At 48.2% G+C, this 16,207-nt stretch overlaps 1 protein-coding gene across 2 annotated transcripts; it reads left to right on the forward strand.

Moving 5' to 3' along the window:
* Nucleotides 1–2,224: 2,224 nt before the first annotated feature.
* Nucleotides 2,225–14,963, forward strand: KCNK4 (potassium two pore domain channel subfamily K member 4). Of its 2 annotated transcripts, none has more exons than XM_075584368.1 (7): nucleotides 2,225–2,250; nucleotides 4,772–5,109; nucleotides 8,155–8,272; nucleotides 9,438–9,598; nucleotides 10,487–10,673; nucleotides 11,043–11,182; nucleotides 12,691–14,963. In XM_075584368.1, exons 2-7 carry the CDS (start codon nucleotides 4,921–4,923, stop codon nucleotides 13,135–13,137), a joined length of 1,242 nt encoding a protein of 413 aa, XP_075440483.1. In that variant the 5' UTR covers nucleotides 2,225–2,250; nucleotides 4,772–4,920; the 3' UTR covers nucleotides 13,138–14,963. The 2 variants fall into 2 exon arrangements, with proteins under 2 accessions (XP_075440483.1, XP_075440482.1); XM_075584367.1 differs by lacking the exon at nucleotides 2,225–2,250 and adding an exon at nucleotides 2,264–2,571.
* The last annotated feature ends 1,244 nt before the right edge of the window (nucleotides 14,964–16,207 follow it).

Genomic DNA, 16,207 nt, shown 5'->3' on the forward strand with positions numbered 1-16,207 from the left:
CCAGCACAAACACCTCATACCAACTGTCAAGCACGGTGGTGGAGGGGTGATGATTTGGGCATGTTTTGCAGCCACAGGACCTGGGAACCTTGCAGTCATTGAGTCGACCATGAACTCCTCTGTATACCAAAGTATTCTAGAGTCAAATGTGAGCTAAAGCTGGGCCGAAATTGGGTCATGCAACAGGACAATGATCCCAAGCACACCAGCAAATCTACAACAGAATGGCTGAAAAACAAAAGAATCAAGGTGTTGTAATGGGCCAGTCAAAGTCCAGACCTCAACCCGATTGAAATGCTGTGGCTGGACCTTAAGAGAGCTGTGCATAAACAAATGCCCACAAACCTCAATGAACTGAAGCAACGTTGTAAAGAAGAGTGGGCCAAAATTCCTACACAATGATGTGAGAGACTGATAAAGTCATACAGAAAATGATTACTTCAAGTTATTGCTGCTAAAGCTGGTTCTACAAGCTATTGAATCATAAGTTTTTCACACAGGGCTTCTCCATTTTGGCTTTATTTTTGTTAAATAAATCATGACACAGTGTATTATGTCATGTGTTGTTGTTCATCTGAGGTTGTATTTACCGAATTTTAAGACCTGCTAAGGAACAGCTGATTGTTATTATGTCCTGATATGTAAAACCATAGAATTCAAAGAGGGTGTACTTTCTTTTTCACACAACTGTACATACACAGAGAGATAGTTACACATATATAGATAGATAGATACGATAGATAGATAGATAGATAGATAGATAGATAGATAGATAGATAGATAGATAGATAGATAGATAGATAGATAGATAGATAGATAGATAGATAGATAGATAGATAGACAGATTGATAGAAAGACAGAGATGGATAGATACACAGAGATAGATAGATATACAGAGATAGATACACAGACAGATAAATACACAGAGATAGATACACAGAGATATATAGATATACAGAGATAGATAGATAGATACACAGAGATAGATAAGGAGGTCTAAGTGGTACTGTCACTGTGTCACTGTGTCACTGCACCTCTCTGTCTGTCAGATCTTCTGGTAAAGGGGCTAAGTGAGGAGCTTAAGTGGCAGATAATATGGATACTGATCATTTATCTCAATACTCTGACAGAGTGTTAACTCTTTCACTGCCAGGAACATTGCAGAGGCAGGAGAGCAGGGTCAAGAGACACTCTGCAGGGCTCTGTCAGGGGAGGGATTAAAGGATGCTCTGCAGGGCTCTGGCAGGGTAGGGGTTAAGTGATGCTCTGCAGGCTACTGGCAGAGGGAGGTTAAGTGATACTCTGCAGGGCTCTGGCAGGGCAGGAGTTAAATGTTGCTCTGCAAGTCTCTAGCAGGGGAGGGTTTATGTGATGCTCTGCAGACCTCTGGCAGAGTAGGGGTTAAGTGATGTTCTCTTTGGCTCTGCCTGGGGAGGGGTTAAGTGATGCTCTGCAGGTTTCTTGCAGGGGAGGGGTTAAGTGATGCTCTCTTAAGTGACGCTCTGCAGGGGAGGGGTTAAGTAATGCTCTGCAGGTCTCTGGCAGGGTGGGGTTAAGTGATGATCTGCAGGTGCTCTGGCAGGGTAGGGGTTAAGTGATGCTCTGCAGGCGCTCTGGCAGGGTGGGGTTAAGTGATGCTCTGCAGGCGCTCTGGCAGGGTGGGGTTAAGTGATGCTCTGCAGGTCTCTGGCAGGGTGTGGTTAAGTGATGCTCTGCAGGTGCTCTGGCAGGGTAGGGGCTAAGTGATGATCTGCAGGTCTCTGGTACGGTGTGGTTAAGTGATGATCTGCAGGGTCTCTGGCTGGGTAGGGGTTAAGTGATTCTCTGCAGGTCTCTGGCAAGGTAGGAGTTAAGTGATGATCTGCAGGGGCTCTGGCAGGGTAGGGGTTAAGTGATGTTCTGCAGGTCTATGGCAGGGTAGGGGTTAAGTGATGCTCTGCAGGTCCCTGGCAGGGTAGGGGTTAAGTGATGCTCTGCAGGGGCTCTGGCAGGGTAGGGGTTAAGTGATGCTCTGCAGGGGCTCTGGCAGGGTAGGGGTTAAGTGATGCTCTGCAGGGGCTCTGGCAGGGTAGGGGTTAAGTGATGCTCTGCAGGGCCCTGTCTTTCACATACAGTATATTTCTTCCTCTCTCTGCCTTCTCCCTCTGTCTCTCCCTCCTCTCTCCACGCCCATGCAGTGTGGTAACAGTGGGTGGTTGGAGGGAGGGCTGAGTGTGGGTATCAGTGTCCGGTGGGCACCAGAAGCAGAGTGTGAGCAGCAGGCCCTGTCTGTGTGTGTGTGTGTGTGTGTGTCTGTGTGTGTCTGTGTGTGTCTGTGTGTGTGTATATCTACACACCTGTCTGTGTGTACACTTGTCTGTGTGTGTGTGTGTGTGTGTATGTGTATGTGTATATATATATATATATATATATACACACTCCTGTCTGTGTGTACACTTGTCTGTGTGTGTGTGTGTATGTGTATGTGTATATATATATATATATATATATACACACTCCTGTCTGTGTGTCTTTGTGTATGTTTATCGTTACAGTATCTGTGTGTGCCAGAGGACTGCTCCGTCTCTCCTGGTAAGTGGGAATACTACAGGCTCCTCACCTGCAGAACTTACACTCTATTTACTTATATATATATATATATATATGTAGGTATATATAATTGTGAATATATATATTTATTTGCTATATTTTATATATATATATATATATATATATATATATATATATATATATATATATACAAAAAATGGTGAAAAGCAGGGTTGCAGACTTGTCCAAGACATGCAAATGAGTACATAGTAATATTTCCATTTGCTATATAATATTTGTATCTGTCTATGTATTTCTCACTATATCTATCTATGTATATATATATATATATATATATATATATATATATATATATATATATATATATATGTATATGTATATATATTTATACATATACTTGTATATCTATATGCATATATACTGTATGTGTGTTGATATTCTTATAACTGTATATCTGTCTGTGTGTATGTATCGTTATATGTATGTGTATACATTTTACAAATACATCTATATGTGTGTGTGTGCGTGTGTATATATATATATATATATATATATATATATATATATATATATATATATATTTATATATTTATATATATCTCCTATTTGCATACATAAATATGTTCATATATACACGTACAAATGTGTGTCCATAAATATGTATTTATGTATATCTGTGTCTACGTATATACCCAAGTTCTTTTGTACATAATTCTTAATATATATATACCAGTGTATTGTAAGAAAGGTGTATACACCGTGTGTGTGTGTGTGCGTGCGTGTATGTGTGTGTGTGTGTGTGTGTGTGTGTGTGTTATGTTTTAAGCTAAATTAGACAATATTCATAATTGTGGCCATTTTTATTGTGCCCATAAATATTCCTGAGGATCAATACTCCTCTGACGGATGGGGATGACGGGGGTCTTTTATATGCCAATGTTTATTAACAAGCTGGGTTTATAATGTAATGAAGCTGGGAGGGCAGAATTAACCCTTCTGTCCATGGCAGGGAATTTAAAAATGGCTACTAGTGGTGTTCCATTTCTGTTGCAACCCTGATCATTGGGTTAAAGTGTCTCTCCCACAGAGTGACCTAATGAAAGTGACATGTTTAATGATTTAAAGGGTTAAGTTCGGTATAGACTTACACACTGCACTGCATGCAGACACACTTTTAAGCACACACACATACTGCTCTGCATAGACACATACTGCTCTGCACATACACATACTGCTCTGCACACACACACATACTGCTCTGCATAGACACATACTGGTCTGCAAACACACATACTGCTCTGCATATACACACATACTGCTCTGCATATACACACATACTGCTCTGCATATACACACATACTGCTCTGCATATACACACATACTGCTCTGCATATACACACATACTGCTCTGCATATACACATACTGCTCTGCATATTCACACATGCTGCTCTGCATATACACACATACTGCTCTGCATATAAGTGATGAAAGCAGAGGGTCAGGAGCGCACTCTCATCCAGGTTTATATATAGTGGGGAAAATATATACAATAATGCAACCGAGTATGTGACAGTATTCTGAATAAATGTACAGAAGTGATCTCACTCACATTTGATGTGAGCAGTGTAGGCCTTGTGCTTGTTATGAGTAACCAACTCAGGTGTAATGGAGGTTACGGTGTCCGTCAGGAACGTGGGCAGGAGAAACCCAGGGCATGGAAAGAGAGGACACAAAAGATGGTGCAGATTGCGTGATAAATATAAGATATTAAAAATTAGTTGAGCTCACAAACAGAGGCTGGGTGTAAACATTGGGACCGCCCTGGGTCAGACAGTGAAGAGGAGTCCAAAAACCCTTCCGTCTCTGGGGATCCCCTCGTGGCAGCCGGGCACAGGAAGCAAGGATTCAATCCTAGGCAGACAGTCCCTCAGAGCACCCCAATTCTCAGCAGCCCTCCTCTGGTTTGTCGTACCCGACGCGTTTCGTTTGCGAAGAACTTCCTCAGGGAAAATATGTCTGCTCTGCATATATCTGCATATACACATACTGCTCTGCATATATACACACACACACTGCTCTGCATATACACACACTGCTCTGCATATACACCCACACTGCTCTACACACACACAAACACTGCTCTGCGTGCTGACACATTTATCTGCAGTGTCCTGCACCCTTGCATTAAACACCCTCCTCTCCCCCCTGCATCCCCTGCAGTGTCCTGCCGCCTCTCTAAGGCCCCCCTCCCTGGGGGTCTCCTGTACCCGCTCTCCTGCTCCTCCCAGGACAACATCTGGTTGGGGGAGCGAGTTGAAGCTGAGGAGGAGGAGGAGGAGGCGGGGGGGGAAGAACCTGCGCGTAACGTGATGAAGAAGAAGACCGTACTGGCTCTGTTCGGGGTGGTCCTGTGTTACCTGGTGACAGGGGCCGTGGTCTTCCAGATGCTGGAGCAACCCCATGAGGCTCTGCAGCAGGACCAGCTCAGTGCGCAGCGCACAGCATTCCTCGCGCAGCACACCTGCGTCCAGGAGGAGCACCTGGACAACTTTGTGCTGGTGAGTGACACGCTCTGCAGGGCTCTGGGAAGGGAGGGGTTAAGTGATGCTGTGCAGTGCTGTGGCAGGAGAGGGGTTAAGTGATGGTGTGCAGGACTCTGGCAGGGGAGTGGTTAAGTGACACTGCGCAGGGCTCTGGCAGCAGAGGGGTTAAGTGATGCTGCGCAGGGCTCTGGCAGCGCAGGGGTTAAGTTATGCTGTGCGGTGCTCTGGCAGGAGAGGGGTTAAGTGATGCTGTGCAGGGCTCTGGCAGGAGAGGGTTAAGTGATGTTGTGCAGGGCTCTGGCAGGGGAGGGGTTAATTGACGCTGTGCAGGGGTGCAGTTAAGTGACACTGCGCAGGGCTCTGGCGGGGGAGGGGTTAAGTGATACTACACAGGGTTCTGGCAGGGGAGGGGTTAACCAAATATAAAACAAAGAAATACTACTTCTGTCCTTCACAGTCTGCACAGTCTTCCTGGCAGCCGGTGTGCGTCGTATTGACTCCTGAAGAAGCTTTACAAAGCGAAACGCGTAGAGTCAGTGAAGAGTGAACTCTTTGGGTTCCAGAAATTTAATATTGCCAGTTTGCAGCTTCTTCAGGAGTCAGTACGACACACACCGGCTGCCAGGAAGAATGTGCAGACTGTGAAGGACGGAAGATCCAAGCAAGCCACTCACCTTTCATTTGTATGTGTCCATGCTTAATGATACAAATGTAAGTGTAATACCATCTGTTCTAATGCACATTTCTACTGAACAAACAATGTTGCATTACACTGGCGACACACTTTATTCGAGCTCGGCTAGTCCCACGAATTCGGGTATACCCGGGTGTATTGAGGTTTGTGACTGTTTTCTGCCCGAGTATATTGGGTTATTTTCTAGGCAGGGATTGAAGCATTTTATTCCCGCTGGCTGCAATACTGCACAGTATATATATATATACTGCATTACAATTCATGAATTTATGCCATCTTGTAGACACGCGAAGCATTGCAGCCTATTAAATCCTAATCATTATAATTTAACAAATCAACCGCCCATCAGCCAGGCATGAACCCAGGCTGGGAAGGCAAACGCAACGGGGCTTGTCAGAGGTGAGGAGCGGCGCATTCCAGGTATCTGCCAGGTACATACCGGGTATTTGCTCGAATAAAGTGTGTCGGTGCAGTAAATCGTCATCTTTGTTCTATTGAGGAACACAATGCAGAGACCCCTGTTATTCACCTGAGTTTGGAAGAGATCTAAGACTGCACCAGTGTGGAAACTGCTATCTATTTGCTGGGAAAGTGTGAGTCCCCATTTTTGGCTGATACCTAGAAGTCACAAGATGTTGGAACTTATTGCACTATTGTAGTATTGTAGTATTTCTTTGTTTTATATATGGTGAGACCTGCGTTCCCCAAAGCTACAACTGCCATCCGATTAGAAGAGAAATGGGACCTTCTCTACATAGGGTTGAGCTGCGACTTTTTCACCTTTTTCACTTTATTCACTATATTTATTAAATATTTTACACATTTGCACTATCACTATTTAAGTTATATCAGTGCACTGTATACACCTTTCAGTGATTATATATTTAATATTTAATTATTATTCATCACTGTTTTCACACTCTGTATAGGAGCGCCAAACAACCACTTTTTTTTGCACAAGGGGAGGGGCTAAAACAACAAAACGTGACAATCATATATGTTTTTTTAAATGAATAATTTCTGTAATATTAGATAATACTGTCTTCATTTTATTTACACTCCTAATGCCATTTGTACTGAGCATCACTTGGTTGTTAGAGCACTCATTTAGAAAGTCACTTATATGATTGTCACATGTATTACTACTGTGAAGCGCTAATGGCGCTATATAAATAAAGACATACATACATACATACTTCCTCTTTAAAAGCAGGCTCTGACACACCTTTTTTTAGCTCTGCCCTTTGTCAACAAAGTATCACAAACTGATCTGTTGCTGTGTTCCAAACAACAGACTGTCTATTACTCAGGAAGCTGTAACAATAATGTGCTACACTTAGTATTATGTTACATATCGGCTGCAGCATTTCATAGACAGCAGCACAGAGTTAGAAGGCGGCCATTATCTTAGGCACACAATCGGGATTTTATACAGACTTCTAACAGGAGCACCACACGTGTGCCATCTTAGGTAAGAATTATACATCACATGCTTTATATATATACAAATAAGAAAATAGAAGGAGTATTTCTGTTTTAACCGCCCCCTGCCAGAGGCCTGCGAAGCCTCACTTAGAGCAGAAATACTACTTTTATTTTCTTATTCTTATATGTACAGCAAATGACGATGTATAATTAATTCTGCACTCTTACCTAAGCGGGCAATCGTTTGGTGCTCCTGTTATAAATCTGTAAAAATCCCGATTGTGTGCCTAAAGAAATGGCCGCCTTCTGACTGTGCTGCAGTCTGTGAAATGCTGCAGCTGATATGTAACATTATATTACTAAGTGTAACACATTGTTACAGCTGTCAGAGTAATAGACAGTCTGCTGGTTGGAACACTTCAACAGATCAGTTTGTGATACTTTGTTGCAGAGATCAAAATGTGCTTCAGAGCCCGCTCCAAAACAGGAAGTGGATGTGACTAAATGGTTGCTGTAGCAAGCAGAGGATGATCAGTACGTACAAAAAATCATTCAAAAGGGAATTAGGAGTAGCAGTGGTTAAGTGACGCTCCACAGTGATGGTGCTAATTGTCTCTGCAGGGCTGTGGCAGGTGAGGGGTTAAGCAACGCTCTGCAGGGCTAGGGGAAGGGTTAAGTAACGCTCTGCAGGGCTAGGGGAAGGGTTAAGTAACGCTCTGCAGGGCTCTGACAGGGGAGGGGTAAAGTGGTGCTCTGCAGGGGAGGGATAAAGTGATGCTCTGCAGGGGAGGGGTAAAGTAATGCTCTGCAGGGCTCTGACAGGGGCGGGTTAAGTGATGCTCTGCAGGGGCGGGGTTAAGTAATCCTCTGCAGGGCTCTGACGAGGGAGGGTTAAGTGATGCTCTGCAGGGGCGGGGTTACTTGACGCTCGGTCTCTGCAGCAGGTGAAGGACGCTCTGAGTTCGGGCGTTGACCCCGCTGTGAATGCGACGAACGTGACCACGCGCTGGGACATCGGGAGCTGCTTCTTCTTCGCTGGCACCGTTATCACCACCATTGGTACGGGGAGGGGCTGTGACCTGCGCAGGGGGGGGGGGCTGTGACCTGTGCAGGGGGGGGGCTGTGTGACCTGCGCAGGAGGCGGGACCGTGTGACCTTGCGCAGGAGGAGGGGCAATGTGACCTGCGCAGGAGGAGGGGCAATGTGACCTGCGCAGGAGGAGGGGCCGTGTGACCTGCGCAGGGGGAGGGGGTTGTGGTTACACAGAAATCTGCTGCTTTTCCTTGGCCTGTTTTTTTAATCCTATTTGGGGATATTTCTAAAAATTCCACTTTCCAAAAAAAAAATTTTTTAAGGGCCGATGTCAAGGAAAAGACGCTATAGAACAGGTCCGGCTTTTTCTGTCCTTTTATCTCAGTGATCTCCTTGTGGGTGATATATATAAAGATCCTAACCTCTCTTCTCTGCCCCTCCCTTTCTCACTCTCCCCCTTTCTTTGTCTCTCCCCATTCCTCTCTCTCTTCCTATCTCCCTCCTTTTCTCTCCTCACCCTTTTCTCTCTCTCTCCCTTCCTGTTTTTCTCTCCCCATTCCTGTATCTCTCTCCTCCCCCCATTCCTGTTTCTCTCCTGCTCTCCTCCTATCTTGCCTCCATTCCTGTCCCCCCTCATTACTCTCTCCCCCGTCCCTCTCTCTCCCCTATCCCCCCATTCCTCTGTCCCACCCCATTCCTCTGTCCCACCCCATTCCTCTCTCTCTCTACCCCCCCCCCCATTCCTCTCTCCTATTCCTCTCTCTCTATCCCCCCCACTTCTCTCTCCTATTCCTCTCTCTCTATCCCCCCCATTCCTCTCTTCTTTTCCTCTCTCCCCCCCCCCGTTCCGCTCTCCTATTCCTCTCTCTATCCCCCCATTCCTCTCTCCTATTCCTCTCTCTATCCCCCCCCATTCCTCTCTCCTATTCCTCTCTCTATCCCCCCCATTCCTCTCTCTTATTCCTCTCTCTATTCCCCCCCATTCCTCTCTCCTATTCCTCTCTCTATGCCCCCCCCCATTCCTCTCTCCTATTCCTCTCTCTATCCCCCCCCCATTCCTCTCTCCTATTCCTCTCTCTATCCCCCCCCCATTCCTCTCTTCTTTTCCTCTCTCTCTATCCCCCCCCCCCCCATTCCTCTCTTCTTTTCCTCGCTCTCTATCCCCCCCATTCCTCTCTCTCCCCTATTCCAGGCTTCGGTAATAACTCCCCTAAAACAGAGGGCGGTCGGATCTTCTGCATTTTCTACGCGCTGGTTGGGATCCCGCTCTTTGGAATCCTCTTGGCCGGAGTGGGGGATCACTTGGGATCCGCTCTGCGGAAGTTGATCGGGAAGGTGGAGATCATATTCCTGGTGAGGTCACCCTACTCCTGAGTGCCTTATTGCCCCTGTAAAATTTTACGGGAGTTATTCATTAAGGTCTGTTACGGGTTAACGCACTCAATGGACGTCAACGTTGGCATTAACTCACAGCACACCTTAGTGAATCTGCCCCTTTATGCTGCAGTAATCCTGCTTCTGATTTCAATGCTTTTTTTGCTCTCGTACACCTGATTAAAAGTGTGTGTGTGGGATGGGGGGGGGGGTGTTGAGATTTGACTCCCCCCCATCTCTCCTGCCCCCTGGGGGTTATAGGAAGATACATTATTACCCCCCGCCCCCTCCATCTTGTTTACAGAGAGCTTTCTCATTGATTCCAAGACTTGAAATCCAATTTTTGGTACTTTTAAATTAGATTTTGAGATGAGCGTGATACTCTGCGGAGCCGGGAAGTCAAGTGGGACAGGGGGAGCGATGCTCTGCAGGGATTGTGTATCAGGGAGAGGAGAGAAGGGATGCCCGGCAGGATTTCTGTACACGGGCTGGTGATGCTGTGCAGGGAGGGGCTCTGCGATGCTCTGCAAGGAGGGGCTCTGTGATCTGCTGCAGGGGGGGGTGATGCTCTGCAGGAAGGGACTCCACGATGCACTGCAGGGAGGGGCTCTGCAATGCTCTGCAAGACCTTGTCAGTATAGATGCTTTCCACCTCAGCTCTAACCCCAATCCCCTCTCCCCCCCAGCTCCTCGTCTCTCATCCCCCACCAGCTCAGACACCCCTCTCTCGACTCTGACCCCCCTCCTATCTCCCCCCCCAACTCTAACACTCCCCCACTCTCTCCCCAGCTGGGACCCCCCTCACTCCACTCTGACCTGCCCCCTCCTCTCTCCCCCCAGCTCTGACCCCCTCTCTCTCCCCTCCAGAAGTGGCGTATCTCTCCCACCATTGTACGGATCCTCTCCGCTCTGCTCTTCATCCTGATTGGCTGCCTCCTCTTCGTCCTCTTCCCCACCTTAATCTTCCAGAGGATCGAAAGGTGGACCCTCCTGGAGGCCATTTACTTTGTGGTCATCACACTGACCACCATCGGCTTCGGGGACTACGTGGCGGGTACTCAATACTGCTATACGGAGTGGCATGCTCATTAGCAGTGTATAGAGATTCTCATCATCATTATACAGTGCAGCATGTTCATTATCAGTGTATAGATACTCAGCATCATTATACAGTGCAGCGTGTTCATTATCAGTGTATAGATACTCAGCATCATTATACAGTGCAGCGTGTTCATTATCAGTGTATAGAGATACTCATCATCATTATACAACGCGGCGTGTTCATTATCAGTGTATAGATACTCAGCATCAATATACAGTGCGGCATGTTAATATTAGTGTATAGAGATACTCATCATCATTCTAGAGCACATCATGTTCAGTTCCAGTGTGCGGTGATACTCACTCCCGCTCTATCCTGCAGGGGAAGGCTCGGAGCGGGCGTACACATGGTACAAGCCGCTGGTGTGGTTCTGGATATTACTGGGCCTGGCTTACTTTGCTTCCATCCTGACAATGATCGGGAACTGGCTCAGAGTCCTGTCCAGGAAGACCAGGGCTGAGGTAACGTAACACCTGTACTGGTGCGGCACGGGGGGAGGAAGGGGTTAAGTGATGCTCTGTGTAAACCTGGCATGGGAGGGGTTAAGTGACGCTCTGTGTGAGTCCGGCAGGGAAGGGGTTAAGTGACGCTGTGTGAACCTAGCAGGGGAGAGGGGTTAAGTGATGCTCTGTGTGAGTCCAGTAGGTGAGGGGTTAAGTGGGGCTCTGTGTGTGTCCAGCAGGAGAAGGGTTAAGTGACGCGCTGTGAGTCCAGCAGGGGAGGGGTTAAGTAACGCTCTGTGTAACTCAGGGAGGGGTTAATTGACGCTCCGTGTAAGTCTGGCAGTAGAAGGGTTAATTGACGCTCTGTGTGAGTCCGGCAGGGGAGAGGTTAAGTGACGCTCTGTGTGAGTCCGGCAGGTGAGAGGTTAAGTGACGCTGTGTGAGTCCAGCAGGAGAGGGGTTAATTTACGCTCTGGGCAAAAAAGTCACATAAGGAGTGTGTTGCTCCGCGCTAATGTTGTTACTGTAGGGAATCCCTCTTGCAGCCTGCAGTCTGGGGGGGGGGGGGTTCCACACGTGCCCTATAAGAGTGAGCTCCCACAAGGGGGGCCCACAGATAAGAAAAACAATTTACAGACGGGCGCACTAAGGGATATAGACACTTTAATGGTAATGTAGGACAGTGGGCAAAAGCATCCACTGATACAGTTTAAAACAGCAAAGTAAAGCAATATAAACAAATAAGCCAATGGATCTAGCGTAATTAAGGAAAGTGGAAGCACATGTAATTCCAACCAAGTAGAAATGGAGTTTCATACAGCATGTATAAATAATTAACTAATTAAAAACACATTCTGAAGTTTCATGAAACTCCATTTCTACTTGCTTGGAATTACATGTGCTTCCACTTTCCTTAATTACGCTAGATCCATTGGCTGCTGCTCTGCATTTAAACTCCAGGGACAGCGCTATCACGTGACCTCCTGACGAAGCACTACGTGCGAAACGCGTAGAGGTCACGTGGCTGCAGTTCCTGTGGAGTTTTTGCAGCCGGTGGGAGAGGGTCTCCACGCATCTAGCAGGGTAAGTACTCAGACTGGTCCGGACCCTTTCTGTAGTACATAGCTAGATCCAGTGGTTACCCGGTGCTATATACCGACCTTACTGGTGTATTTACCAGTCATTTTTAACGTTATTTGTTTATATTGCTTTACTTTGCTGTTTTAAACTGTATCAGTGGATGCATTTGCTCACTGTCCTACATTACCATTAAAGTGTCTATATCCCTTAGTGCGCCCGTCTGTAAATTGTTTTTCTTAATTTACGCTCTGTGTGAGTCCGGCAAGGGAGGGGTTAAGTGACGCTCTGTGTGAGTCCGGCAAGGGAGGGGTTAAGTGACGCTCTGTGTGAGTCCGGCAGGTGAGAGGTTAAGTGACGCTGTGTGAGTCCGACAGGGGAGGGGTTAAGTGACGCTCTGTGTGTCTCCGGCAGGGGACGGGTTAAGTGACGCTCTCTCTCGCTCGCAGATGGGCGGCCTGACGGCACACGCGGCGAACTGGAAGGCGAGTATGACTGCGGACATGAAACTGCCGCACCGCGGGCTGAGCCTCAACTTCCAGGACCGGCTGCAGCGACCCAAAGGGGAACTGTGCGAGTCTGGGGGGGATCCCAGAGAGGAGGAGGAGGAGAAGAAGGAACCAGGGGAGCCTCCCCAAACCCTCCCATCTCCCACCCCCATCACCCATACTCCTCCGCTCACCCCCAACCTGAGAGCAGAGGATGCTGGGAGGCGAGCCCTGGAGTTGGGTGAAAATATGGCGTTCATAGACGAGTCGTCTGACACGCAGAGCGAGAGAGGGGCGGAGGAGGGGGGAGGAAAGGGGGGGGCGCCCAAGGTCAAAAGGAGGAGGAGGGGGGGCAGAGGCAATGCCCACGCAGTGCCACGGAACCGGGATAAAGGGGAGAGCGGGTAGGAGGGGGGTCAATAACCCTGTATCCACCCCCAAAGTGCCTGCCTTGCCCTAATATACATATATATATATAAAATCAAAAACGAACAGACGATACCGTTCTGTGGCTAAGGAAATGCTTTTATTTGTGCGAGCTTTCGAGATACACTGATCTCTTCTTCCGGCGATGGTACAACTGATTAAGCCAAGGAATTTCCTAACACTGCATCCAGGAATGTTATCTCTGTGGGTGAAGCCTATCCCTCCCCCCTGTGTAGTATGCGATTTATGACTTCATGGTCCCTGAATGTTTGTGATGTAAGAGTGTGTGTATGTTTGTGATGTAAGAGTGTGTGTGTGTGTGTGTGTGTAAGTGTGTAAATCCTCATCTATAAAGTGCCCACAGTGTATACAGTGCTTTACAAAAGGTGTACGTAGAGGGGGAGTGTATAACAATAGTGTGGGGAGGTGTAGAAATGTAAGAGGGTGTTTCATGTCTGTGCATGTGTGTGCATGTGTGTGCATGTGTGTGCATGTGTGGGTACTGTGTGGTCCCTATTAGTATAAAGGGATAGAATGACATTGTACATTTGTATGAGTAAGGCCTCGCCCTGGGTGACGCTGAGCGTGCGCGCTCGCACTGGCCGCGATGAAACACATTGCTGCAATGTGTGTGGCCAGCGTGAGCGAGCGCCTGCGCATGCTCGGCGCTTAGCTGCTTACCGAAGCAAGCAAATTTGAATTAGCCTCTCGCTGGCGCGTCACGTGAGCAGCTCCGTGACTTCATGGCCACACCCCCGCCGCACACACACATATATATATATATACTGTACACACACACCGTACTACACCATGACATACATACACAGCACAGGTACAGCGCGGGCAGCGGCAGTGCCAGCCTCCTCCTCACACACACTACTACACCATGACATGTATACACAGCGCAGGTACAGCGTGGGCAGCGGCAGTGCCAGCCTCTCCCACACACACTACTACACCATGACATGTATACACAGCGCAGGTACAGCGTGGGCAGCGGCAGTGCCAGCCTCCCCCTCACACACTACTACACCATGACATGTATACACAGCGCAAGTACAGCGCGGGCAGCGGCAGTGCCAGGCTCCCCTCACACTACAGCACCATGGCATGTATACACAGCACAGGTACAGCGCGGGCAGCGGCAGTGCCAGCCTTCTCCTCACACACTACTACACCATGACATGTATACACAGCGCAGGTACAGCGCGGGCAGCGGCAGTGCCAGCCTCCCCCTCACACACTACTACACCATGACATGTATACACAGCACAGGTACAGCGCGGGCAGCGGCAGTGCCAGCCTCCCCCCTCACACACTACTACACCATGACATGTATACACAGCACAGGCACAGCGCGGGCAGTGGCAGTGCCAGCCTCCCCCTCACACACTACTACACCATGCCATGTATACACAGCACAGGTACAGCGTGGGCAGCGGCAGTGCCAGCCTCCTCCTCACACACACCCCCTGTGGTGCCTTATTGCTCTGTCTCTGTCATTCATATTTTAACCCTATCATTTCTGGACACTCCTGAAAGGTTGATGTTCTCTTGCAGGGGAGGAGTTAAGTGACGCTCTGCATGTGCCTGGCAGGAGAGGGGTTAAGTGACGCTCTGCAGGTGCCTGGCAGGGGAGAGGATACGCTCTCCAGGTCCTGTCCTTAACCCCTTCCTCTCCTGCTGCCTCACTCTGTATAAACGGCTGTGCAGTTACCTGGCGTCTGATTGGTTGCGTGAGGTTGGTGGTTACGTGGCGTTTCTGATTAATTAATGGCCTGTAATAAAGAGGTTTAACGAGCTATGACTGTGGCTGCAGATTAAATGCTGTGTGTCTTGTACTTACTGCCAAGACTGGAGTCACAGCGTTCTCTGACTGTCTATCACTGAGGGCTCTCTGTGCTCAGGCCGCAGCTCCCTCTCTCCCACCCCCCCGTCTATCTTATCCCCCCTCTTCCTCCTCTCTCTCCCTGTTCTATCTCTATTCCTCTCCCCACCTTCTCTATCACTCCCTCTTCCTCCTATCTCTCTCTATCTCTTCCATCTCTATTCCTTTCCCACCTTCTCTCTATCCCTCCCTCCCTCTTCCTCCCCTCTCTATCCCTCCCTCCCCTCTCTATCCCACCCTCCCTCTTCCTCCCCTCTCTCTATCACTTACTCCCTCTTCTATCTCTATTCCTATCCCCACCTTCTCTCTCTATCCATCCCCCTCCTCTCTATCTATCTCCCTGTTCTATCTCTATTCCTCTCCCCACCTTTTCTCTATCCCTCTTCCCTCTTCCTCCTCTCTATCGCTCCCTCCCTATTCTATCTGTATTCCTCTCCACACCTTTTCTCTCTATCCCTCCCTTCCCCCTTCTCGCTCTATCCCTCCCTCTCCCCCTATCCCTCCTCTTCCTCCTATCCCTCCCTCTATCTCTTCCTCCCTCTTCTATCTCTATTTCTCTCCCCCTTCTCTCTCTATCCCTCCCTCTCCCCCTTCTATCTCTATCCCACCCTCTTCCTCTTTCTCTATCCCTCCTCTTCCTCCTATCTCTATCCCTCCCTCTATCTCTTCCTCCCTCTTCTATCTCTATTTCTCTCCCCACCTTCTCTCTCTATCCCTCCCTCTCCCCCTTCTATCTCTATCCCTCCCTCTTCCTCCTCTTTCTATATCCCTCCCTCTATCTCTTCCTCCCTCTTCTATCTCTATTTCTCTCTCTATCCCTCCCTCTCCCCTTCTATCTCTATCCCTCCCTCTTCCTCCTCTTTCTCTATCCCTCCCTCTTTCTCTATCACTCCCTCTTCCTCCTCTCTCTATCTATCCCTCCATCCCTCTTCTCTCTATCCTCCCTCCCTCTTCTATCTCTATTTGTCTCCCCACCTTCTCTCTCTCTCCCTCCCTCTCCACCTTCTATCTCTATCCCTCCCTCTTCCTCCTCTTTCTCTATCCCTCCCTCTTTCTCTATCACTCCCTCTTCCTCCTCTCTCTCTCTCTATATATCTAGCCCTCCCTCTTCTCTCTATCCTCCCTCTTCTATCTCTATTTCTCTCCCCACCTTCTCTCTCAATC

Source organism: Ascaphus truei, unplaced genomic scaffold, assembly GCF_040206685.1.
Source record: "Ascaphus truei isolate aAscTru1 unplaced genomic scaffold, aAscTru1.hap1 HAP1_SCAFFOLD_553, whole genome shotgun sequence".
Taxonomy (NCBI): Eukaryota; Metazoa; Chordata; class Amphibia; order Anura; family Ascaphidae; genus Ascaphus; species Ascaphus truei.

What these genes read in the sequence shown, in the direction of transcription:
- KCNK4 (XM_075584367.1), top strand. Translation starts at nt 2,379, where the DNA reads ATGTGTATGTGTATATATATATATATATATATATACACACTCCTGTCT. An exon ending in GGACTGCTCCGTCTCTCCTG is followed by an intron (nt 2,572 to 4,771) that starts GTAAGTGGGAAT and finishes CATCCCCTGCAG; the next exon opens with TGTCCTGCCGCCTCTCTAAG. An exon ending in CTTCGGGGACTACGTGGCGG is followed by an intron (nt 10,674 to 11,042) that starts GTACTCAATACT and finishes TCTATCCTGCAG; the next exon opens with GGGAAGGCTCGGAGCGGGCG.